General features: G+C 45.3%; 1 protein-coding gene across 4 annotated transcripts in view; it reads left to right on the top strand.

Annotated features, from left to right (window-relative positions):
* Positions 1–19,901, top strand: part of LOC144934503 (R3H domain-containing protein 1-like) — a 60,709-nt gene extending 40,808 nt beyond the window's left edge. For 2 of the 4 annotated variants that reach the window (XM_078860334.1, XM_078860335.1), the window contains 10 exons: positions 371–625; positions 2,398–2,500; positions 4,655–4,815; positions 5,675–5,823; positions 7,559–7,665; positions 11,989–12,161; positions 13,361–13,499; positions 13,625–13,725; positions 13,975–14,047; positions 14,214–19,901. In XM_078860334.1, the coding sequence (XP_078716460.1) occupies positions 371–625; positions 2,398–2,500; positions 4,655–4,815; positions 5,675–5,823; positions 7,559–7,665; positions 11,989–12,161; positions 13,361–13,499; positions 13,625–13,725; positions 13,975–14,047; positions 14,214–14,938 (1,986 nt within the window). In that variant the 3' untranslated portion in view covers positions 14,939–19,901. The remainder of the gene's footprint in view (positions 1–370; positions 626–2,397; positions 2,501–4,654; positions 4,816–5,674; positions 5,824–7,558; positions 7,666–11,988; positions 12,162–13,360; positions 13,500–13,624; positions 13,726–13,974; positions 14,048–14,213) is intronic. The other 2 variants (XM_078860336.1, XM_078860337.1) reach the window with 2 other exon arrangements.
* Positions 19,902–26,675: the final 6,774 nt, after the last annotated feature.

Genomic DNA, 26,675 nt, shown 5'->3' with positions numbered 1-26,675 from the left:
AATGGTAACAGCGCATGGAAACAAATTCTAAATAATGGTAAAAATGTGTCTATATTAATAATTGCCTTGTATTGAAAAGCATTGCAATGCATTGTTTCATATGCAGAAGTCATTTTCTGGTTATGCTTTACAAATGTACACATACAATTGTTAAAATTTCTTGAAAATGGTGAAAAATTCCATGGACAAGGTCTGATGGTGGCAAAGGAATCAACCGCACCCTTTCTAATTGCTCGCTCATCTTAAGTAGGAAAAAACAGATTGCCAATGGACATCATACAAAGGGCTCCTCTGTATTTCCTCGTGAGCTGCTGGTGCAGAGTTTGGACTAACTCCTCCTCCCCGTGCTCCCCCTTTAACCCCCATACAGCCCGAGGAACTGGGGCCTCACTTCAGCCAGCTGAGCCTGGGTCAGCCCACGGCAGGCGATGCCTCCGAACCGTCGCACGCCCACGTCTACCACGCCATTGTGCCCCAGAACTCGGCTCAACCGCCCACGTACCTGGGGCAGCACCTGCAGCCCGGCGGCTTCCCGCCTCCTTCGGCTGCAGCTAACAGTGCCACGCAGCAGCATCAGCAACAGCAGCAGCAGCAGGCGTATGGGCAATCACAGCCGCATGGCCAGGTACAGGGGGTTCTTGTTTTTCTTTTTTAGTTAGGCGCACAGCAGGTCTATGCTACCGTAATGGTTTATCACACTGGACTTACAATCCAGAGTTCACTAAGTAATTCTAACGACATGGCATTTCAAACAATGCGTACGTTTCTTAACCCCCACCACCACCTCTATCCACTCAGTACTATAGATGGGTATACCACAGTTGATTGGCAGGTTACGTGCTGTAGGGTACAGTGTGGGTACTACCATTTCTCCGGGAGATCAGGCCAGAGTGGAAAATTAGACTAAATACCCTCTAGAGAGGCTCTCTAGAGCAGTGGCGTGAGTAAACAATTGCAGGGCTGCACCTTTTCCTACCTACAACCTCTTACAATGTAGATCAATTGGGTGCCTGATCTGGCTTAACACACTCACTGCGGTGCTGTTGTTATTGTTGCAATGTGTGCGTTTAATCCTAGTGATGTGGAGCATGGTGGTCAAATTACTCAATGGAAATTTTGCATAGCAATCATGACCCACCATTGGCAGATTAATTCCCGTTTGAGTCCTGCTGCTGAAACACCTTGTGTGCACTGGGACAGCTGCCACTGGGGGTGCCCTTTTATATATTTGAGGTGACGTGATGTAAAACGCTTTGAGACATCCTGGTGTATAGAGCGCTATATCAACAATGCATCGTTATAATTTGCTACCGTGCAGTTGATGCCTCTTAAATGTGCTCAGAAATGCTGTCTTTTAAAGTTTAATGATGGGAAAATCACCAGTCTGTGTTTGCAAAGGAAACTAATGGGTTATTTTATTTTACAAGTAATGACCTCGGGGACACGAACCTGCTCCCTAACTAAAGCACAAGTAAGAAAGTAACAAAGTCTCAAAGAACAGAGCGGGAAGGAAGATGTTTTACGTGATGGCGATGTTCAAAATTAGAAATGAAAAATGTAGCTTAAAATTAAGAAAGCTGGTGTCATTTACAATGTAAATAAAACAGAAATTGAGCTGGGCAGGACCTCTAACTGAGAAAATCAAATGACAGTTGGGCCAAATTAACAACAGAATGAAGGCCCATAGACAAAAGGAGGTATACAGATTATGAATGGCGGGACAAGATTATAACATATAACAATAGTAATTTCAACTTGTAACGTGCACCTCCGATTAGCATGGTTGGTTACCTACATTGCGAGGAAAATTCAACATAGATTCAGTATTCACTCGCTCTTGAAAAGAGAGAATGACTCGGAGGCGTTAAGAACCGCAGACAAGCGGGAGAAAGGCAGCAGCAAGGTGGTGAGCCGGCACAAAATTCCCCCAACCCCGCTCACCCAAGCTCTGTGGTCCCCTATATATTCATGTGTTATCGGACAAATTATGAGTTTACATGGGGGAGAAAATCGGAGCACGCGCAGAAAATCCACACATGCTGAGGGGCAGCATTCTATCCTATACAGAAGGAACCGATGGAGTCCACATTTTGCTGTACCGGCTTATCCTGGCAAGGCAGGATATGACATCTTGACGCCCACGGGAAGGGAGTTTCACAGCATTTGTGTGGTACACCAACCCTCGCCTCCACAATGCTGGATTATACAGAGGAGCACACTGAATGGAGGTGGAGTCTTTTGTCCAACAGTGGGATATTTATAGCTGAGAACGAAACAAAGGAATGTGCTACGTCAATGTGCGGTGCCTTCAGCAACATTAGCCGTCATGACCACATGTGCTAAATATGCTGTGGCCATGACCCTTATGACTGCCATCCCGGAATGTGTCTGTGAAAGATGCCCATTTACTTCTGCCCACCGGCGCAGTACCAGCCATCTAGCCAGCAATACCGGGCAGTCGCCCCAGTTCAATACGGCACTCCTCGTGGTCAACAGCCTGGTAAGAAAACGCACACACACCTCTCATACAAAGAGTGGCAGTTCTGTGTATGTATAATGTATGCTTCGTCAATGACTCCCCAGCAGGTCTACTCAACTTTGATAAAATAATAAACGTGTTTGGGTGTGATCCTGGCCCCCACTCGTCCCTTTGATTGTCAAGCCAAGACACGGAGGACACAAACTCTCTGAAGTTCAGATAGGTGAAGGAAACCGATTGCATTTTTCTCCGTGTGTCTGCTGCATTGAAATGAAACTATTGCAGGCCCGGTTGACAGTAGCCACAGGTATCCTTTGGAAAATATTCTCTTTACAAATCAATTGTGACTTTTCCACTGCTGGCTTAGGACCAGGATTGGTTATTATTGCTCTACTCAATGCTGGCTGGAATGCAGAAATACACCTTGCCTGTAGTTTAACAAGGCACGGATGAGACCTTTGTTGGGATCAAATTTAGACTGAAATTGTTTGAAGGTTTTTGACTCAGAGGGTGAAGTTTATGTTATAATTTTCCCCCAGCTTTATCCTAATTGTGCTATCATTGTCATTGCTTTAAATTAATTGTTCATTTGTATCTTTAGTAGAGCAGTGCAACCCATTTCGTTAGAGAATGGCCCACAGAAAATAAAATCACAGAACTACTTCTGAGGTCATTTCAAGCAACCACTAGTCCACACTGTAGAGAGGAGATTTGGTTCACCAAATGCAAGTGATGTTCTTCGCATGACAGTCAACCCGATATTTTGATTCTCAGAGCTGAAATTTAGCTAAATTAAATGCTAAACTAAATTTAATTTGTTGATTTTGTTGCACAGTCATTGGTGACTGGACTTAGACAATCGACTCACTACACATGTGGCTACCTGGATTCAAACCAAACATAGGATATCAGCGATGGCAGCTCGGTGCTCTGATCTCTGAGCCTACCCATCCCACTTGCATGGGTGGGTTTAATTCAGCAGGATGGAGACTCGAGACGTCGTGGTGTGCTGTGCAACACCTTGCGACCACACAGTGATGGACGACGTGGGTGTCCGGGCTGGAGGCCGTCACACTGCCCGAGAGCAATGGCCCTGGCTGTCTCACAGTGAACCGGTCTCTTTCCCTGGCAACCCCCCTGCCCTCGCAGACAACAACAACAGCGTCTTCAAGATGGGATGTAGAAACATTACATGTAAATATAAAACAAACAAGATGAGAGAACGTATAAAGGTTAGAGACATAATTCTCACCTTTTAGAAAAGTAGACTTGGGCAGGACGCGTCACTAGATGGTCGAGAATGGTGACGGAAGTGGCACCCAATGGGGAGGAGCGTATCTGGGTTTTTTACGTCCACTGTGGAGATGGAGTGATAAAATCAGCTGGTAGGTGGATTTGTGCATCGCAGCACCATGAGAGATAGCGATGGCTTGGAGAAACCTTCATCGATCAGTGGATTAATAATGTCTGATGATGATCATGATGAAAGATAATAAAGTAATTATATGATTTACAAATGAAGCAATATGTTTTATTTTATATTTTCTCGTGTAAGTTCTGGTAAATTGAATTTCCCCCCTAAATCATTGCAATGCCTCTTAAACAAATATAAAACCCTCTTCTTTGTTCCTGTGTGTGTGATTGTGCGAAGAGTTGGTTCAGTGGTTAATGTAATGCGCTTTCAAAGTAGCGACCAGCATATGATTTCTGGTGCAGGCTGACACCAGTTTAACAAATCTGGCTGTCGCCTGATAAAGTTAGTTGTAATTACTGCCGAAATGTCGTACTCAGATTGTAAATGTTGTGGCTTGGCTCTCCAACACACCGGTGTGCTGTACTAGTAACAAATTGGCATGTTCTGTTTACGTGATAAACCTTACTAATTGGCTGTGTCGGGTGGTGGCGGGTTTAATGACACATTTATATATTTACGCGATCTAACCAAAAAAAACTATATTATGGATGACACCATTGTCAAGTGGTCACTGAACCTATCCTTGGTCTTCCATAGGGCGATTCCATCCTACATGAGTCTATATTCTAATGTCTATTCGTCAGCACTGGAGAACCAAAGGTGGTCAATCACGGTGCTGGCGCCATCACTAACAACACTTGCCCCAACAGTCTGTATGCCTATACAGGGATCTTTTTCTTTGTGTGTGTGTATGTGCGCAGGGTATCAGTCTGTCGGCCCAAGCTATGGACCCATTCAGCCACCCCACTCCCAGGGGCTGATGGGAGGGCAGCAAGGCACAGTGGGAAGTCCGGCCCAGGGGCCGATGGGAAATACCATGCAGGGCGTGATGGTGCAGTACACGCCGATGACTTCGTACCACGTAAGGAGACACCAGAAGCTTCTTGGTGCTGTTCGTGTGACTGCTGCTCCCTGAGCGCTCTGACATCGCTCGTAACCACCAGATGGCAGAGTTTGGTTTCAGCAGTACGATTTGTACCCAGCTCATGGTTGCTGCTTAAGTAGGACACGTTACATTTCTATAGAGCTTGTGCAGTGTTTATCATGGTTCATACCATTAAATGTATATAATCACATAAATACATCTTATTCAAAGCATGCAAATGGTTTTAAGGGGCAGTTATTTACATTGCTGTATATTAATGAACAAAAGCTTTTGGCCAGATTACTCTGAATGTACCCAATCTCATCAGATCTCAGAAGCTAAGCATGGTTGAGCCTGGATAGTTTGGATGGGTGGCCACCATCAACAAACAGGTTATCATTGTGCTCGCAGGGCTACGTGGGAGGGCAGTCGAGGGCAGTGCATCAAATCCATTGTTATCCTGTATTTCTATGCATGAATTCACCAACCCGCAACTGACCAGTGTGTTGAAGTATGGTCAAATTACTCTCTGGACCCACACAGGCTTGGAGGGAGGCCCTCATTCGGCAGTGGTTTCTCAAAAGAGCCATGCATCTAAATGTGAAGAAAACCAGTTCAATTATGACGTGTTTCTTCCTTTAACAAGCGTAAAGAACGATCAAAGCCCATTATAATTATCGAGTAGTGATGATATATTATCTTTATTCTGAATATTTATTCAGAGCCTAAAGCCCATTGCAAACATTTATCCGTTCTTTAATGAGACACCGCCCACATTTGGACAGGAGCCACCACAAATGTGCAGGTTCATGTGATCTGACTAACATCCCCGGAGCGTCGCCTTTCCTCTTCTCAGATGTCCCAGAGTGGTCCCCAGGCGCCGCCACCACCTGCACCGCCCCCCCAGCAGTCGTACCAGCCGCCCGTGCTCATGGGGGGTGGGCAGCAACTGTACTGCAACGTGGGGCCCCCACCGCCTCCGCCGCCACCTCCGAACAACATGAGGTGTGGACGCGCGACTCGCACAATCCCACCGCACGTCACGTGGTGAATGTGGCAAACGTGCGTTGTTTGCGTGCACTCCGCACCGCGTGTGCACGCTTGTGTAAGTTGCATGTGCTAGACGCATGCATACCCTGTCGGCAGGGCCCTTGCGTGCATATATGTATGTTAAACTTTTTTCGCACTGTACATAGCCAACCCTGCTAATCGGAGATGTGGGGGAAGGACAACAAACTAAACGCAAAAAGCAGTTGTAAAGAAATTAGTTTTTAATCTCGATAATATCGGAAGGAAGAGCGTTTTAGACGGCCGCAGAAGCGCATCTGAAAGCGCACGATGCAGTGACCATCTTTGTTCGATGGCCAGCCAAAAGCCACTGTGAGGATGACCGCAGTTTGCATGATAGTTTATGCTCCTTGACGAGATCAGCAAGTTGCAGATGTGCAACTGTAATCTAACCAATAACCAGCAGAAACCATTCCCTAATAGGACACCCGCAAATACTTTCAAATGAATGAGGGCACCGAGTGGAGGGATGGCATTTAAATGAGCAGCTTGTCATTTTTGCTGGCTCTGGGCCACTACGATAGTAAATGCTTACATTGTACTTTGTGGTTTGTGCTGCGGTGCGGCCTGCCCTAACCTTTGTGGACACAAAGGTACATAATCCACATAATTAATCGATGCAAATGTAATGCAGGCTGATTGAATAGAGTTTGAAATTAGAACTGCTCAAATAATTATCTGATAAAATCTATTTATGGAAACTTGCATGTTTAATTTTTTTAAGTAAAACAACTGCAAAGACAAGTGCAAATGGTATTCAAAGTGGTATGACTCAGTTATTAAAATATTTAATAAATAATGTATTGCAATGTATAGAAGATGCACACAAGGAATACAATATTAAACAACCCGAATTCTCTTTGATCAAATGTCACCACAATAAATATAACTGCTGACAAGCTTATCCCTTAACATCCATAGTGATGATGTCATGAAATAAATCACAATCATGTATGGAAGAAATGACTGGGAAGATACAAGGAATGAAAACTTTTATAGCCTTTTTGATCAAATGCCATCTCAATAAATATCATAGCTAGATGCGCTGAGCCATTACCATTCATTATACATCAAAGACATTGCAGGTGAAATCAAATTTCCGATTTGCTATTACATTTATTGCCATCCGAGATGGCAAACCTTGAGTGGTACCAAATATTTTTGATGACTAAAAAACATTAATTCTGCCATAATTTTTTCAATAAATGTCTTAGATATCTGAGCTTTGAAATTATATCTTTGAAACTGACCCGCTTCCACCAAAGTTTTGCCACCTCACTACCTGCAAGTGCGATGTCTGGATTGGGCCCATTACTAGCCGAACATTGACACGCACGTCTGTAATCCAGCACTTTGGAGCACATACATTTGTGAAACTCCCAAACCCACGAGGCTACAAGGTGCTTGCCTAAAGAGGCTTGTTGTGGCCTCATGTGATGAGCACATTGTAGCAGAGGGTGTCTGCTTGGAGAAATATTCTATTTGTCACGTTGGTGATAAAAAATGTTCTCTGTAGAGATAACACGCAGCTCTTTACTCATTGAAACACTGATGTTACGGAACATCGAATAAATACGTGAGCGCTGCTCGACCCGAAAAAGCTTTGGGTCAGTGATCGCTGCTGTCGATCTCTATGCTGATGGTTGTGGGTTTGCGATCGATTCTTCTGCAGTGGCTCTGGGGTGAGTTACCTGCACCCGCCCAGCATGGAACAGCTTCAGTTCCGCACGCCCTCCCCCGCCGGTTCACAGCCCACACAGGGTCAGCATTACGCCACTGGTGAGACGCACATTGTTGCACCCTCGTGATCCCAATACGTGTAAACATTTGTCTATATATATGCACACAGCTACAGCAGCAGCGCAGTCAACAAACAACTCGGCTTGGGGAGTAGCAATGGCACTGCAGGCATGAGATTGTGAGTTTAAATCCTGACCAAGGCTGACTCAATTCCCTTTGTTCCTACTTGGTCAGTGTTATGTGTGACTTGTCCCGCTGAGTGGAACGTCACAGGTGGTTTTGGTAAGCAGAGACGAGTGCTAGTTTGCCCCCCCCACCCCCACCGAGGGTTACAAACAACACTGTTCATATGACCATGGGTGAACAGTGTCTTTGAGCCATAAATAAAACAGAATGTAAACGACAAAAAATCCGCTGGAATTTGATATTTTACGGTACTGTTCTCTCATTCGTAATGTTTTGTCCCTTAGAGCCACCTTCATTCGATGGAACTGTGAAATCATTTAAATGCTGTACATACACTTCCTTGCTGAAAACTTTATTTAATAATGAATACGTGGACTTTTTAAGAAAACACCATGTTTGCTTTGCAACATTCAATGGAAAAACACATGGGAAAAATACTAACTATGGACAGAGGCAAAATAGCAGGCCCTTCGTTTTTGACTTGGGAATTGGTCAAATGTCCCAAGCTCTGTTGACCTTAAATTCCACTACAGAGTTTGCATGATTCATGTGGCTCAGGGACGGCCGGGGGAGGGGGGGGGGACGTTTTGCTGGCAGCTGTACAAAATGTCATTGCGCGTTCCTTAAGGAACGCACTGCTTTATGCTGCACCGCTATCTCATAGGACCTGTGCAAAGAAGAGCGCCGGCTTGTTCTTAAAAGGATATTACACGAGAAGCCTTACGTTGCATTGCCTTTCATGAGTGTGCTCCCTGGTGCGCTGCCGTTTGTTTTGCCAACGTTACGTGTGCATTGTGGTATTAAGCAAATACCATTGCTTTCGCCGTGTCCTGGTTGAAAGCGTCAGCTCTGTTGAACCAAGTGTTCCCAAATGAAATTGCCATTTTATTAGACTGTCACGCATGGATATATATGTATATCAGAGATATATATCAGATGCTTATTTAATTATGGTTTTCATCCACTCGACATGGTAGCCCAGCTGGGCTGTGGAAGAAATGGCGACAGCATGGGGATACGAACCATAAGCGATGCTAAATGCCGCAATTCATATTGCACGCGATCTGTGAGCATGCATGAGCTTCTCGTTTTATTAAGTATGAATCACACAGGTGCTTAAGCGCTTGTGGTACGTCAACAATGCTATTTTTGGTAGGAGGTAGAATTCACGCTTTTGCAAAAAATGCTGATAATTTGGCCATTTCTTACTTGTTACCCTTCAAATGTGATGATGCACAAACAGGTTGTCTTAGGGCTGCAGCACTATGTCGTGGGCAGCAGAGGGCAGTACATCAATATAAATTACCGTACGGTACTGTACTTCTATGGTCCCCACTCTCTGCTCTCTATCTTCACCATCCTGCACTGAGCAGCGTTGTCAAGTGTGGTCAAATAATTTCCATTATTCCGCACGGTGTAAGGAGGTCATCATCATTCATCTGTGGATTGACAAAAAAAAGTGGCTATACCCTGCATATTTCTAGGCTTCAGCAGAACAAACTTTTTCATCCATTCCTGATGCTGCATCCTGAGTGACACGAGTGGCCCATGGTCATTCCCCATCTTGGCCTCATCCCACACTCCCCTCTCTCCCTCCCTCCCTCCCTCCCTCATTAAAACTGTGTCCGCCAAGAATTCGCTCCGCTGCCGTGTAACGATATCCCACCTTCCTGGCAGGAGAAGCGCGAATTCAATTAGACCCCAGTGCCATTCACTCCAGCCCGTGGGTTTTTGTGGTGGTGCGGAAGAGTCATCGTTTGAGAGCGTCGCTGACATAACCCGACCTCGCATGCTCTCCCGGCTAACTTGACATTTCCTTGAGCAACTTTAAATAATGTTGGTCCTGGTTTTGATTTTTTCACTTCAGCTGAATCGTCGCTTTGCTTTTTTAATTTAACTCGATTCTGGCTCGTGATCAAAGCTGGCGGTTTTCTATGGACACTAATGACGTTCTGTCATTCAGAAGTTACTTCCAGCAGTTTGCACTCAGCCCAATGCTACTCTCTTCCTCGACACCTCCCTTGACACCCTACATCAAAAAAAGTCTCCTACTAATATAACATCCAGCCAGAAATGGGAGTAATGATTGGCACATGCCACGTTACCATCTAGCACAGTCGGACTGCCACAGTTTTAACCATCAGCTACACATAATGTGCATGTTCACACTTAGCATTGACCTGTCTCTTGACCATTGAGGGTGCTAATCGAGGAATGACATTTGAATCGGGTAGCGTGTGACGTGTTAAATCAGACAGTATTAATTCAAACATAGCAGCAGAAATATCAACAATTAAACGTGATTTTGATGTTGCATTCCCTTTTTTCTTCTTGGTTAATTGGAAACATAAATTTGCCAATCATGAGTCCCAGCCCAGATTGTGTTTGTGCTGCCAAGTTAAATTAAAATGGCTGTTCCTAATTTTTAATGCCATTTAATTTTAGTCTGTGCTAATTAATTTAATGTTTAGTTTAATTGCAGCTGCAAACAAATGAATTTTTTCTTTTTTAATTCCATTAATATTCTCGTGTCTTGTGCTGTGGTGTTCATATATAAATGACCCTCTCAGGGCATTCACTTCTGCCAGAGTTGTGCAGTGACCCAAGTTGCTAAATTAGCATCTTTTTGAAGATGAAAATAGCTCTCTCGTGCCTCGCCTGATAGGATATTACCAGAGGCCAAATAATTTCAGTGACATAATCGGTGAAAATTGCAGAATGGTGGGAATAACGTGGTTGCCCCTGATGGTCCACTGCTATTTTTGGGATCTGCTTTTGAACAAAACACTCTGTTCTACTCCTATCCATTTTTCAAAGAACACAGCAGTGTGGCACTGCATAGGGGTTAACCCCTTCAAATGTGAAATTATTTTTGCTCCGCTGACTCAACCCGCACCAAATCGTTTGGGTATTTTTAGAAAGTGCGTGCATATACTATTTTTGGAATGGCTATTTTAGCTTTCATCACAGATACGCAGCAGCCCTTGATTTCACATGCTAAAGCCTCAGATTTCTTTAAAAAAAAATGTTTCGCCGTCCGAAGGCTGTAGGCATAGGTTAGGCCTTGGAAAATGTAAACAGTATTGCTCTCACAAGAAAACACTGTAAATAACCGTGCCTGACTGGTCACATATACAGGAAGAATTATGGTAATATGCTGAGGTATTTGTCTTTCATTAATAACCAGCAGATGGGTCCCAATTGATGATCTCGTTAATATGCTGAAGACCCATCAAGGTGGCTGATGAAGCGTGCAGCTGTGAATTTGTTCTGCAGAAAAAGATTGTTTCCTCACCACGCAGCTCAAAACAGCGACAAAAACGTATTTGCGCTGCGATGTCACAACCCTAATTACTATCCTTAGGCATTTCCTGTGCGGTGAATGTTGTCGGCAAGTGAATCATCAAATTTGAACAATGTTAATGCAATTATATGGACAATGACGTAGGTCAGCTCGCATCCCTCCTTGCCCGTGTTTCACCTTCTTCCTGGCATTATCTCACCCTCCTGCAAAGCATGGCAGGGAACTAAATTTAGATGCTCATCATTGTCATCACCAGGTTGCTATGTGCGTTTCCGCACGTGCCGTCAACATGAGTTCCCTCCACTGATCTCTCGCCGCCTTCTCTGCTGCTGTCATTGTTAGATCGCATTGTGCCTAGGCTCCGACTGATGTCTCTTCCTATATGGCCCTAGGTCTGCCCTGTTTCCAGCTTCCGTGTGTCGGTTTCCATTGCATCCGTTTTTGTGGAAACCTCTTTCCAGTTTTGTCAGTAGATCTCCAAGCCATTGTAGACTTCTTCTTTATAATAAGACTGACTGTCTCTTGTTCTGCCCTTTTTCTGGCATATTTGTTGCCTACTTTAAATTTGCCAGTTAATTCACAGGATGTTATGCAGGTATCGCTGGTCAAATGTGCCAAAGCTTTGTGAAGTAGCCTTTGTGAGAATCCACAATTCAGTTCCATGTATGACATCAGCACGCAAACAACCGTTGCCCTGTATAATCTTCACTCTGTCAACAGCGCAATTTATACTACAATTGTGGTTGTGTTTTGCACAATAGGTAACGAATCATAGCCATTTTTTTACTTTGTTTGTGTGCGTAAGAGAAGATTGTGTTGTTGTAGTCAGCTTCTGACGCTCGATCTTCGGGTTGTCTCCTGGTGCCGGCCAGGCCTGTCCCCCAGCGGCCACGGTGTGTTCGTGATGCAGCTGAGCCTGCCCAGCAGCCCTCATCCCCCGCGCACCGCCGCGTCGCCCACACGCTGGGGCCAGCGCCGAGGCCTCAGCCTCGACCAGCGGCTGCCCAGGACTTCGGAACACGGCGGCACAGAAGGCATCAACCAGGTGGAGTGGCATATGCGCACACCGCCTCTCACTGCGACAATAGGTACCCCTTTTCCATTGGCACATCTGAGCTGAGCCAGTGGGAGGCCCTCACGGTATGGGTGTATTTCTACTGGCCATGTGCCTTGCAAAGCCGTACACTCACAAGACTTCTGAATCGGGGCCAATCAGGTCCAGGGGCCAGACTAATGGCGTGAGAGCAGTGAGTACACTGTGAGCATACAGAATCTTGTCATCTACAGGCATCTCGACTCTTTCATTGTGCATGACGTCACCAGTATTGTGTGGCTTCTGCAGTGGAAAAACAACCTGGCACTTACTCAGCCTTGCTGGCCCTGGTGTGGCTCGCTTTTGCCAGTGGAAAAGAGGCTTTAATTTGAAAGGGCTGTATTGTTGGTCATGGAGACGTGTATAAGTCCTCAGTTCGGACCTGGGATTGGAGCTGAATTCAATATATATTGATTCTTAAATCGACATTTGTGAGTTAATAGAGAAATACAGAGAGCCCCTCTCGCAGTTAATCCCAGTGGAATTTCATATCATGCGCATTATATCAGGCATCTCAAAATCTGAAAGTGATGGTGACGAAAACCTATCAACGCCTGCCTTCACAAGACTTATGAAAACTGGATGGGATTTTCACATGTTATAACCATCCGAATGATAGGGACATACTCTGTCACACCTTAAGCATGTAACCCCGGAAAATCAATGTTTGTGTGCAGGATGGTATTTTGAATTGAAGGCACTTGAGTGTGGTGCTAATGAATGCGACTGGTTGTATCGAGGTAACGGCGGCTCGAATGGAAGATTGTGTATGGTGATGCATGTTAGAGTATATCAGGGGTGAGGAACCTCTTACTTCCCGAGGGCCAAAGAGGACTTTCAATTACCTTTGTGGGCTCGCACATAAACACACAACACAGTCGGGTTATTCCATCATAATAAGTAGTGTTTACTTTTACTGAGCGCACAAAAACAATGCTGCCATGCTGTAAATATTCCCCTTGAGTACTCGATTAATGCAGCCAAAATGCTTGCAATGATGGGTACATATCATTTGCAGGCTATTTCAATGTGGTAGGCCTCATGTGGCTTCGGCCCATTATTAAATGAAGTCGGTGGCTGTATATTCCCCGCCATAGACATGTATAAACCTGTGTGTGTGTGTTTGCATCTGTGGATGTGTCTATGAGCAGGTCAGTCCCCGACTCTCCAGTCCCATGGCTTCCCCGGTGCAGTCTCCCAACTCGAGCCCCATGGCCGCTCTGGGCTCTATCCGTCCAGGACTCCTACCTCTGCCCCTCGTGCAGTCTCGTCCCATCGCTCCCAAGCAGGGTGAGTGGCCCACACAAGCTTTTGTTGTTGTTGTTATGTCAATCTATTATGGCATACCAAGTTGGCAATAGCTGATGGTGAATATAATCAGTGTACTTGTTTTAATGAAATGTGTATTTGTTCAGGGGATGGCAGGTACCCACTGGCAGGCCCTGCAGTGCAGTACTGCCCACAGACGTGCGGCTTGCAGCCTCCACACCTGCACATGGCGGTCTCCTTACAACAGGTGGGTGATGGCACTCTGACCCACAGACGTGAGTGGTATTTTATTGTTTTCTAAGGAATTTGGTAATTACTGCTTTAAAAGATAATGCTCTGTTTGTTGAAGTCAAGAAAATGGTCTTCCATATATCTGCTTCAAAGTGACAAAAGCCTATTTCAATCCCTGATTGCTCACAAATGTCTGATTGTTCCTGAACAATTTGGTTTTAAGACGACAGGAGGTTTATTCCTGATTTCTCATTCGCTGTGTTAGGTGAAAACCGGAGGGCGAGGAAAGAGACATCCTCGCAAAGCACTGTCCGAGGACACCAGCTCGGTCGAGCAAGGTGATGTGAAATTCTAAAACTTTGAACAATCAGCTGCCAACCATTACACTTCAATTAAAATTAACTCCTTACACCTCTACAGTACTCAGTACAGAATCTCCAGTGGCTAAAACCACTGTTTTACCAAAACCTGACCACCGGTCACCCCCCCCCCCCCCCACGCAAGGTGCAGTATCGGACATGTGCAGTCCCGGGGACCGAGGCTACCCTCGGCCGGACCTAATTCCTCCTGCGAGTGCCACGCTGGAGGTGCTGGATCTGCCCCACGGCATCTCCCGCTTGGAGGCGGACGCTCTCCTGGGCAAGCTGGCGGCGGCGGGTGGCGAGATCCACTGGCTGCAAGACGCCAGAATGGAGCAGGGTCAGACCGCTGCGGCCTCCTCCTTGGCAGGCTGCAGCGCAGGCAGGTACAACGCCAAGCTCGGCTCCACTGTAGACACTGAGAAGCACACCCCGGGATCTAATGGGGAGCAGAAGTCGCACTGGGATGTGCGACGAGAGGTACCGGTGGTGGCGACATCACGGATCGATGTGGCCTCCGGACCCAAAGCCCACTTGGAGGGGAGTTGCCCATCGGACAGTGGTCATGCGGAAGCGAAAACACAACTCAGGGACTTCAGCTCCACCGTGGGCACGAACCCCCGAGGACTCCCAGAGTTCGACGGCGGCAGTGGCGCCTTCCCCAACCCAGCCTCGGAGCGTGGCAATGGTTCATCAGCGCTGCGGCAAGACTTGGCCTCCCACTACAAGGTGGTGGCGGTGTTCCCCACCCGGCAGCTGGCACAGTCTGCCCTGGCCAAGCTCGGGCATGGCACCGGCAGCGGCTTCCGCCTGAGACCTATTCGACGCCGGTATGAGGCGCACACGCTGGAGAGGGCGAGCTCTCACTAGCGGAGGAGAGGAGGGGAGGTGGGGTTTGGGTTGAAGGTCGTGTGGAAGAGGGGAAGGGAGAATCTGGTTGCAATGGGTGCAGTTAAAGAAAATTCAATGGCCCAGACTTGGGCCTTGCTCATATAATTGCACCGGGGCGCACACCGAGAAACACCAACACACTTGTGCTGTCAAGTGTGACTTGGGTAGATTACCTTCTCTCTTTTGAGGGTTCATCCATTAAAAAAGATCGTCTGGGAATAAAGAAACAATCTTTGTCTCCTGGATATGTATAATCTTGAAGTGACAAAGCTCGCTTATTTATTTTTGTCTGATAGAAGCTGACTGTCTATGTTTTTGTAGCAAAAGCACATGCATATTAAAAAAAAAATTGACAGATTTCATCTAGTATCGTTCTTATGGACAAATTGGGTTTCAGAAACGGTCTGCATTCCTCCAGCGAGCCAGGTTTTTTTTGTCACGAAGATTATTCTCTGGAGATTTTCTACCGACGCAGCCACATTGCCGCTCTCCAATCATAGCTCAGCAAAATCACATTGAAGGTGCTTTGGCACGATAAATATTTGAAGCTATACACAATGTGTGCATAAAAGTCAACGTTATTCTTTTTAACGCGTTGGGCTGAGAATTTTTCCATTTCCACACATACGAGCTCGTTTCCACATTCAATAGAGCACAGAGCAGTCGGTGATAAAGCCCCCGTGTGGTAATACCCATATCTCCCTTCATCCTCCTGCCTTGGCTTTCTGGCTAATCAGATCATTTCCCTTGGCAACTTTAAGATGCATTGCCTCTAGGCTACAAAGGAGCCATCCTCAAAGCCGTCACTAGTTATATTGCTCTTTTTATTCTCTCTTTCACCTCGCAAAGATTTAGCCGTAAACATTTGATACAAGCACCTGTTGTGACAAGCTAATTTTGCCTGCCCCCCTCAAAGTTTTTATTTCAAACTACGCATCCACTGCCAACGAACGCGCACACCTTCTCCCGCAATACCTGCAAACGTGAAGGTTTAAATATTTGAATAAATCTCGCTGGCGCCGCATACACGCTACACCCATCCCCCGGAATGGAGGACGAGGAGTGGGGCGCTCTGCTATTCAGCCGCACCTGATTTAGCTGCTGCCGCTGCATCTCGTGCGCCAGCAGTTTCCCTCATTAGTCGGGATTTCCTGGAACGTGTGCGTTGGACTGTGACTGCCGTGTCACAACAGCAGCAAGCGGTAACGGAGCGAGGTGTCTCCCGGCCGTGCGCCGCGGTTTACTCCGCACGTGCCATCTGATTTGCGTCCAACTCATGAGCGTGCAGTGTGCGTCAACTCAGCCGTGCTTGGGTTGCACATGGCACAGTCTTCTCAAATTCACAAACTCACGTTTCTCTGCTGCTACCTTTCGTCACGCACGTGGAGGAGCTGTTTAGGTCCATGCTGCTGCTTTACAATTATGATTTCATCATCGTCGGTCATGATCAATCCACTGCTGGGTAACGGCCTCCGTTCTCTTTACTGTTATTCATTTGTTCTCCCCATGCAAATGACTAATGACTCCAAATGATTCTCAAATTTGTTTCTTTGAAATCCAACTGTCACTCCTCTCTGATAGTAATTATATTCATCAACCAGTCATATCACACTCAAACAACATTGCTTAATATTTCTAAAACACTATTTTTGTAATTGTGTAGCATTTAAAGGTGATAATTTCATATCGGGATAAAATATATATAAATACAGGTATCCCTAGATTTAAAAAAGGGACACGTTCTTCCAAAAACACGAAAAACTAAATTTTGGAATTTGGAATGGCTTTTCCCAATAATTTCATTAAAAAAAATTAGGACTGTGTTTCGGACAGTCATTCAAATTCTACTCCTCACCTAAAGAATACACACACCTGTATCACTTTTTACAATACAAAAATAATAATAACGGCCACGAATATTATTATTTTTTAAATAATTTTAAACAAAAATAATTAAAATTTGCAGGGAACTCGCCAAAAGATCAGCATGTTGGAGCGACGGGAAAGGTGATGTGGAGGCGTTGCTATTGCACTGTGGGGATGCCGTGACGCTGTCGTGGGTGGGTGACGCAGCCTCCCACGTGGTTCTTATTTGATCTCATCGCGTGTGCCATTTAGAATTTCGTTCATGCAGAAATTCGATTTCGTTAATTAAAAAGTGTCTGTAATTTGTCAATTGTGTTTAAGCGACATTTCATAAACCTGTGTTGATGAAAGTGTTAAGAACACCCAGTGAAGTCACCTATCAAAACAATAGCTTTCCATTCCCAGTGCTTTAGTTGTCATTTGCACCAGAAGTACTGTGCAGCTGGCTCTAATTTAGAAATAAATTGAAGGTTCATGTGTCCCCATGCCACCCATTCATCTTTTAAATGATCTGTCATCCCTTGCTCTAAATGGGAACACACAAGTTTGGTAAGCATATTCCTTGACCACTGCTCTGCAGTTGATGCATCAGAATGTTATCACCCTCTGTGGCAAAATAACCTTTTGGCACATACACTAAAACATCCCCTCAAATTTCAAATATTTGAGAATTAGAATCTTTTATCCTGGAGAAGTATGCTTACAGCATGTACATTAAAGTACTTTAGTACAGTGTATAAAAGACATTTCCATTATAATGCTCCCCATTCAATCACATGACACCGAAAATCCAACTAAAAAAGTATTGCATTTCTCGAAAATGGTTTATGGGGGCTAGGGTATTGATAAGGTCAAGGCAAGCCACCGTGCCGTGGCGACTCCTGGCAAATACAGATAAGACGGGTCTGTGAAATTAGACCCTTCCATGGTGCTTCCATGCTGCCCTTTTGGCTGCAGGTAAAAAAAAACAATTGACATATCCGCGAGGTTCACGGACCTGGCAGGTGTGACCGTCACCTTGCATATACCGCGAGTGTCCAAAGCACTCCAGCGCAGTGTTGCAGCGAGCAGCAAAGTGCAAGACAACACACCGGGACATCAACATATACGCTTATACACCAATGTACTGTGCACAATGTTGAAATGTTTTGACGGTTGACGGGTGATGTTTATGCAGTGCTGTTGATTTTTAAGAAGACAAAAAAAAAACACGTACATAAAATGGTTGACTAGTTGGGAATTAATGCTTTACTCTGCATTTGTGAGTTTTTGTGAGACCACCCCCTCCTCCTCCCCTCCTTCCCTGTACAGGAAACAAACAAAAAATGGGACATCCAGCCCATTTGAATAAACTCCTCGCCAGTGTCATTACTTGATTGCTTGGTGTTATGTTTTAGAGTGAATTTCCAGTTTTAGATGATGTAATTCTTGGCTGTGTCATAAACAGTGGGTATTTTTTGTGTTTTTTTACAAGGATTTCGTTTTTTATTCCTTTCCATCGACTGCTCTGTAAATTGAGAAAATTCAGCACCATTTGAGTGCAGGACAAATGACCACACCCTGCTTTTTGACATTCAATTGTGCCACATTTAATGCTACACATAAGTGTACAGGTGAAATTATTTTCTGTTCACTTTTTGTTCTTTTATGAAAACGTGCAGCTAATATAGTTGAGTGAGATAGAGGAAGGGTGTGGTTTGTAGCTTCCGTCCAAGTGTATAGCTGCATAGTACACTTCAAAGATGCAAGGCCCCATATATATCTCTCGGTATGTGGGGCAACCAATAAGACCTTTCTGCCTTTGGCTTCAATCCTTCACATGCCCAGCCTGCAGCACAAACCATTCTCTTGTTTGCTGCATTAGTCAATACACCTTGACGGATCGTGCCCTTTGCTCGCTCTAACCATCGGACAGTGGGTTCACACCAAACAATGTGAACCACCGCGCATAGGGCTCCGTCATATTGTCTGAGTTGACAAAAAAGATGAACCTATACAGCGACTGCATAGCTGCAAGAATCGTCATAGCTCCAAATTCCCCCTCATGCCTCAAGACCTCGAATGGACATGAGCTCTCTCCCGTTTGCATCCATTGTATACATTGGATATGCTGTACTGTCAGCGCAGTGGTGTTACGTGGTTGGCATGGGTCCTGGTCCAATGTCTAATTTGACCAGTCTCCATCACTCGGCACCTGGGTCTTTCTGGCCTATGGGCCCTGGTGGTGCAGTTGTTCCGGCTGTACACTAAATAGTCACTGACACGGCAAGATTATAAATCTTTTTCTTTGGTGTGGCCCTTTTGATACACGTTTCGGCAAGTGTAATTTTTTCAAACCCATACGTACCTTGTCTCGGCCGGCATTACCAAGACCTGGCAAGAGAGTTGTGTACAGGTCTTCATGATTCAAGAAGACAGCTTCAAGAATACGGTACAAAATAAATAACATCGGTGGGTTTCGGCCTGGTTAAATAATGTACGCACACCACTCAATCATGCACACCGCAGATGTGTAAACAGAGCGAGAGCTTTATGTTCCAATAGGTCTGGTAGAAGGTTTGGGGTTTAGTTATGGCATGGACTTTGTGTCGGGCATGAATAGATCTTTATTCGGACATCTACGTGAGCTTTTGAGTCTTGGACATTCAAAAATAAGGGCAACTTTCAAACACAATTGTAATATACCATAGAGCGGTTGTTACAAGTTATTTATTTTTCAGCAGTTTTTTTTTATTTTAGTGATTGTTTTCGTTTTTCGAGAAAAAAAAACAGTATTATATCGCACTTTAAAATATCCTATCACTGTTGAAGGTGTTTGAAAAATCTGGCCATATACTATAGTCGCGTTTTCTATTAACTTGTATCGAGTTTGTTCGCTACTGGGGACGTGGGTTATGTTCTTTCTCCCTTTTTGCTGATGTATATTGTATATTGCGAGTCATGTATAGAGCTGACGTGCGTTGTGAGAGCTTGTAGCTGTTTTCATTTCACTCCTTAGTCAACGGTGTCGTTTGTACAGTATTTAATTGCTATTACAACCAAACTTAAATTATACAATGGAATAAAAATTTAAAAACCGACATGTCCGATTCAATATTTCTGCTCGTATTATTAAAGGGAATGACCACCACACGCTACGGGTAGCCTGCTATTGTCCTACTTGCTGTACTGTCGCGTGTGTATTTCATGCCGATCAACCAATTCTGCTTGTATTACCATGCGAGTAATAAGCAGCGGGTTTTGTCTACTTTCAGTCAGCTTTGGCGTCGCCACACTCAACGGGAGCAAGATTACCTGGCTAACTGAAGGCGGGGTTGGTGTATATTTGTAAGTGTTTTTCACGGGGCTACTTGGACAGGATCAGGGCAGGATTAGCCTAAATTTCGAAATTTAGGCTAATCCTGCCCTATGCGGAAAGGCAATCAATTTCAAGACTAACTTTTGTTAGGGGGGAGGGCATCTTTTTAAAAGGGCCCAAATTCTAAAGTGTTTTTTAGATTTACAAATAGAGTATTGAGCATATGTGCCACATCACCTTTCTAGACCTTCTGATTTTTTTGTTATTTACATTGGTCAATCGGTCACTGCATTATTAAGCCATTATTATCCACCACCAGGCGACTGTCTGATGAATGTCTTCCCGTTCAGACTTCACCGCCAAGTATAGGGGAGGTCCATCCGAAAATGAATCCATCGCCTCGACTTCGAGAGGCGATGTTCTTCCCCTGGTTCAAGTTCCGACTCTTTGGCCGCCCCCTTGTGACCATTCCACGTGCTGACGTTTTCTCTCTTGGTTTTCGATTGCGGTACGGGTGCCTGGAAATCCCTCCAATTACACGAAACCGATACATTATCCATCATTTAATTGTAGAATCATAGCATTTGCTTTGTCAATCCACTGCTGGATGAAAGCCTCCCCACACTCGGTTATGGCGGGTTCGTTTGACCATACTTCACCGCGATGTTCAGAACGGGTTGGTAAAAGGGGGTGGCGGGTGGGACAAAACCCGTTTCGGATGTCACTGCCCAGTGATGTTGTCGGGTTCAGAGCGCAGTGCACGAACCACTTCTCCAATACATTTATAAATCAAACAAAAGATCGTCACACAAATGTAGAGCTCTGCCAATGGGCTGCTAGATGAAGGCCACCCAGCATTGTTATGAAATAAAAAAAATCGGGGCATACATGTCATGGCCTTGAGATGGGAACATTTTCTAAAGGCATTTCTTTCATCCGTTTAGATATGTATTTCTCTAAACCATATAACTCAAATCAGCATACTTATCCGAGCAAGAGACAAAACTGCTAATCAAGTTCCTCTCCATGAGCTGTCGATTATGACAAACCCTTCAATCATCAGTTTCACATTTCTGTGTAATATTTAGGATTGTGGCATCACGGGTTATTGAATGATCTGATCCATATCTCACGGATAACGCGTACAAAAACGGAGTAGAATAGGTTCCGACTCCGTAAATCAGGATTTAGCTGACACCTTCATGTGTTCAGGGCGAGAAATAAAACGTACTGCGCACATGTCACGGGAGAGATATCGTTTGTGTTGTGTAGAACAATCATCCCGGGCGAGCGCCAGAGCATCTGCCATGCACAGTGCGGGCGACTCGCTGCGCATTCCAATTAGGCGCCGGATTACAGCGGTGCCACAACACCACAGTCCGTGCTCCCGTGTGTGGGGGGGGCCTGCATGCATTAAGGAGGCATATATACAATGTATATTTATGCATGTTGAACTTCTCTCGCACCGTACGTGGCAAACCGTGCTAATCGGAGGGGCGGGAGAAGGACAACAAACTAAACACAACAAAAAGCAGTTCTAATAAATGAGTTTTCAACATAGATTTAAAAGTGCATAGCTCCCAGTGGCGTCCGAATTTCGGAAGGAAGAGCCGTTCCAGACGTCCGCAGAAGCGCATCTGAAAGCGCCACGCGATGAAGCGGCCGTCGTCTTTGTTCCATGGTTCGCCAAAAGCCACTGCAGCGAGGATGGCTGGAGTTCGCGTGATGGTTTACAATCATTGACGAGATCAACAGGCTATCGTGATTCATTAGTGTCAAGCACTTGTGTGTGTGGTAATGAGTGCGACCTCAATGTATTCGTTCGGCAACTAAGCTGGTACAGCTCGGCGAGCACTGGATGGACACGGTCGGATCGATAACCATATAACTCAAATAAGCATCACTTATCCGAGCAAGAGACCAAACTGCTAATCAAGTTCCTCTCCATGAGCTGTCGATTATGACAAACCCTTCTATCATCAGTTTCACATTTCTGTGTAATATTTAGGATTGTGGCATCACGGGTTATTGAATGATCTGATCCATATCTCACGGATAACGCGTACAAAAACGGAGTAGAATAGGTGCCGACTTCGTAAATCAGGATTTTGCCAGAGCAGCTCACTGGACTTGCAAGCCAGAGGACGCCGATTCGATTCCCTCTCCCGGTACGGCAGCTGAAACATTGGGAACCTTTGTATTGATACAGCTCCCCTCCACACCACCGTCTATCCAACTCGGCAGTATAAATGGGGACACCACAGACGAACGGCAGGTCAATTGTGCGTACTCAACTCCTCTTTAAAGGTGCCTGGCCTGCAGTGTGGAAGAGTAGGCCAAAACACCTTCCTATGGGGCTCTAGAGAGCTTAATCTGGTGTAGAGGCCATTCTGCCAGCAAGAGAGTGAGCAAGCAGGGCGATCCATTTACAGATACCCATCAGGTTCTAATGGCCTTCATTTTTTCTCAACATGTGCTCGAGTTTTGTGAACGCGCTGGCTCAATTTCGTGCAGAGGAGGGCGTTAAAATGTGTGAATACGCGCACTGAGATTTGTATGAGATGCGTAGAGGCTTTGAAATAAATGTATTTTATTCTATATATGTTCCAAATTAATTTCTTACAGTAGCTATAAATGGATCACCGTCTACATATATGCCTCTGTAAGTCAGGCCAATTGATATTGGTCTCCCTCACAGCTGCTTGGTCTGAATTTCTCATCTGAACTTTGCATTGCTTTGCGTGGGCCGATGGGCAGCTACCTGGCTCCTTATAGAATCGTTTCCTTCACAGATGGACCACCTCGTTAGGGTCTCTGTCCGGCCAATGTACATCTGTAGCGAATGCACATCTGTAGATGAGGATCTGTTTATGTGCATGCGCTCATACCGCGGGGCATGTTCCCGCGTAAAGTTGAGTTTTATAAATGTGTTTATGAGACAGAATTTGACTGTAAGCGGTGCCACGCGGGACTCGAGTCGTTTTGTGGCCTAAAAATGGGGAGTCGTGGGGGGGGGGCACTCGGCCATGAATCCAGTCACCGCAGTCGTTTACTTACCGAGTAAAGCCTCACAGCGTCTCCCTCCAGACGATACCAGGAGGGCCTTGCCTGCGACCTTTGGTAAAGAGTCATCGCAGGAGCGGTGGTGAAGTGGTTCTTGCAATTCGCCTGTAAAACCCGGCAATGTCGAGTTCGACTCCTGGCCACGGCTAGCATCAGTGGCGAGCGTTGTCAATCCCTCTCCCCTTTCACCAACCCACACTGAGGTGGGGAAGTATGGTCAAACGACCCCGACACGGCACGGGGAGGCACATTATTCAGCAGTGGATTGACAAAGGACTGTCTGAATACTAACACTGTGCATACTGAAGTGGTATTAGATGTCTTGTTTGTCCTTTGAGTTTTCAATTTGGCTTTGAAGCCTAATTTATGCTGGTAACAAGTATACATTGTTGTACATATTTTATGAAGAGCATTATCAACGGTGTTAGTTTGAATTATATTTTCGTTTCATCGAGCAATCAGTAAATCGATTTATATAAAAGACATTTACACACACACGCGCGCGTGTTGGAGAGTAAATCCACAACATTTACAATTTGAGTACGACGTTTCGCTGGTAATTACATCCAACATCATCGGGCGATTTGCCAGAATAGTGAAGCCAGCCACCTGCTTCTGGTCTTAAATAGAGCCAGATGACGTCATCACCGAACCCATCAGGTGCAGAGATCAGAGGCGGAGGAGGGGTATTGTAATTATCCAATAGATTAGTAATCAGTTAATTAGTATGTGTTTCCTCTATAAGTAGTAACTAATTGGCGTTTCGTTTGCGTGACAAATCCCTTACTAATTGGCTGTGTCGGGTGGTGGAGTGTTACGACACATTTATACTTAAGCGATATAACCCAAAAATCTTTATTATGAATAATATTGGTCGCGAAAGCCTACGTGTTAGATGGACACACGCGGCGTTTCCCTGTTGAGGAGCCCACATTGCTACGTCTCTCGTGCACCACCAAACACCACCATCAGCAACAGCCATCATCAATCCACTGCTGGATAAAGGCTTCCCCTAAGCCGCCGTCATCTATCGCGACCCTGTGATGGAGTAACCAATGATCCACCTCAATGCGCATCTCATTAAACACCACGGAACGCGTCCACCCTCCCATCTCCCAGCACCCCGCCCCCCCACCCCACTCGCCGACCGACCGAGATATTAAACATTATTTGACGACACCGCTGCGTCGTAGTGGTGCCCAAGCACAACTAACATTGAACGCGACGTAGTCGTCAATCACACCTTAAAAGGAAAACAAATACAGCGTGCTTCAAAAAAACGTTAACACTTATATGAGACTATTGTTTTTTTTGGGAAAAAGAACGGATAATACACTGTAGCATGATAACAAATGGATGTTAATGGCTTCAAAAAGTCAAAGAGTCTCCACTTAAATTTCGATTTAAAGCTTTCGTGACTGCAGGGAGTCACGTAGAAGGGAAATAATAAAATAATAAAAATAAACCAATAAAATAATTCTCACGACGTTTTGGCAACAACGCAAGCAGCCGTCCTCAGGTGAAGACCAGGTCTGTTGGGGAGACAGCGTCCTCAGGTCTTCACCTGAGGACGGCTGCTTGCGTTGTGGCCGAAACGTCGTGAGAATTATTTTATCATGTTTTATTATTTTATTATGTCCCTTCTACGTGACTTTACCGAAAGAACCAAGAAGAGGAGTCTCCACTTGTTCGCCATCATTGTCAACGCGCGCCTGGGATCTTCTCCAGGTGGTCTCCAGAGCTCGGAGGCACATTTCTTGTGGTATCGTTGCAAATTCTCGGAAGTTTTCACGTTTTTTTGAAGCGCCCTGTATATGAGTTGACGTTTCTGGCAATGGCCTTTCTTCATAGAAAAAAAATACACATATACTTGGTGACTCTTCGTGGAATGGCTCCCCTTCATTTCACATTCCACTACTGACACTCGCCAATCAGCGTGGTGAAGGTCTAATAGCCCCACGTGAACCGACACGGCGTGAGAAGGAGGAGGCCTTCAGGCAGAAAGACATTGGCAAATTGGCCGATTATGATCAATTCACTCACATACAAACGATCGTGAATGACAGTGCGTTCATTGCGATGATGTTCTATGCCCGTGTTCTTCATTGCAAGGCCCCAAGGGCCACTGACTGACCCTGGTGGCCTTTAGTGTGGCCCCCGACAATACAACAACGCGTCAAAACACCCCCCCCCCCCACCATCATTATGGTGCTGTCAAACCCCCGATGGTTTCAAATGTGTCAAAAGCCCGCCCCTACCACCACCGCTATGAAAATTAGCAAAGGCCACTGTTGTCGGTCTACAAATAATATTCTGACAACTCTTAACTTCCACAAAATATTTTCCCTTCTTCGAATTTGGGCCCCAGAAATGGCAGCCCGCGGTCTTGATCCTCTTCACTCACGGGGCAGGGGCAGCTGACGATGCCCTGCATCGGTGAACCAAGTAAATCTGCCTCCCGTTGAGCGTGACACTGAAGCTAAAGAACAACTGGCACTGCCCTCTACCGGTTACGAATATCAAACATGCAAAGCGCATTCCCGTATAATGCGCATCTTGCCATTGTTTTGTCAGTTCACGGGGTTTCAGCCCGTGTGCAGGAAGCTACGTGTGAATCGTTCGACATCGTAGCGCCGTGATAGATGGTTGCCGGCTTTTGGGAGGCCTTCATCCAGCAGTGGGTTGATCGTGGCTGACGACGTTGATGACGATGTTCCATTGACGATGACATCTTAAGTACGATTTGTTTATCCCCGCGAGGGTTGCGACTCGTGCCTCATAAAGAGCAGAGCCATCGGTGAAATACATCCATTTACAAATATTGTCCAGCTTAGTTTACGCAAAGTTGCAGGACACATTGTAGGTGTGCCGCGGTATGGCCCAGCGGCAGCGCGGTTCGAATCCAGCAGCCGCCCTGACTAGTTATTACTGCGGGTGCAATAACCTTAATAAGACGCGCCACGCATGACGTTACAGACCTCCTCTGGTGTCATTCGCAAGAGTTAGGCCATTGGATGTTGACGTCAGGGTCCAGATTTGTAGAGTCGAAAATTACACCGCAAATTCGTCAATTGGGATGTGCACACACAGCTACAATCATACCCACCTACTGGCAGACTAATACCCCGGGTCACTCTTGCAAATGAGACTAACTTAAAACTTTATATGTTTTTCATCGGTACGTAAATTGCCATTTCACGAGGGCATGATTATAAGTATAACTATATTATATTTCATCAATAAAACATGGTAATATATTTAACGATATATATAAAACATGGTTAAATATTATGTATGCCGTATATTATTTATAACATGCGTGTTCAGGACAGTTTTGTATGCCTGCGAGACTTGGACAATGAAAAAGACTGACAGAAACAAGATATTGGCATTCGAAATGTATTGCTACAGAAGGGTACTGCATCTAAACTGGACCCAAAGGGTGATCAACGTGGACATAAGAAGAAGGTTGCATGTAGAAGAAGAAAG

This window comes from Lampetra fluviatilis, chromosome 10, assembly GCF_964198595.1.
Source record: "Lampetra fluviatilis chromosome 10, kcLamFluv1.1, whole genome shotgun sequence".
Lineage (NCBI taxonomy): Eukaryota > Metazoa > Chordata > Hyperoartia > Petromyzontiformes > Petromyzontidae > Lampetra > Lampetra fluviatilis.
The sequence above is the reverse complement of the archived record's forward strand: the minus strand, read 5'-3'. Positions and strand labels throughout refer to the sequence as shown.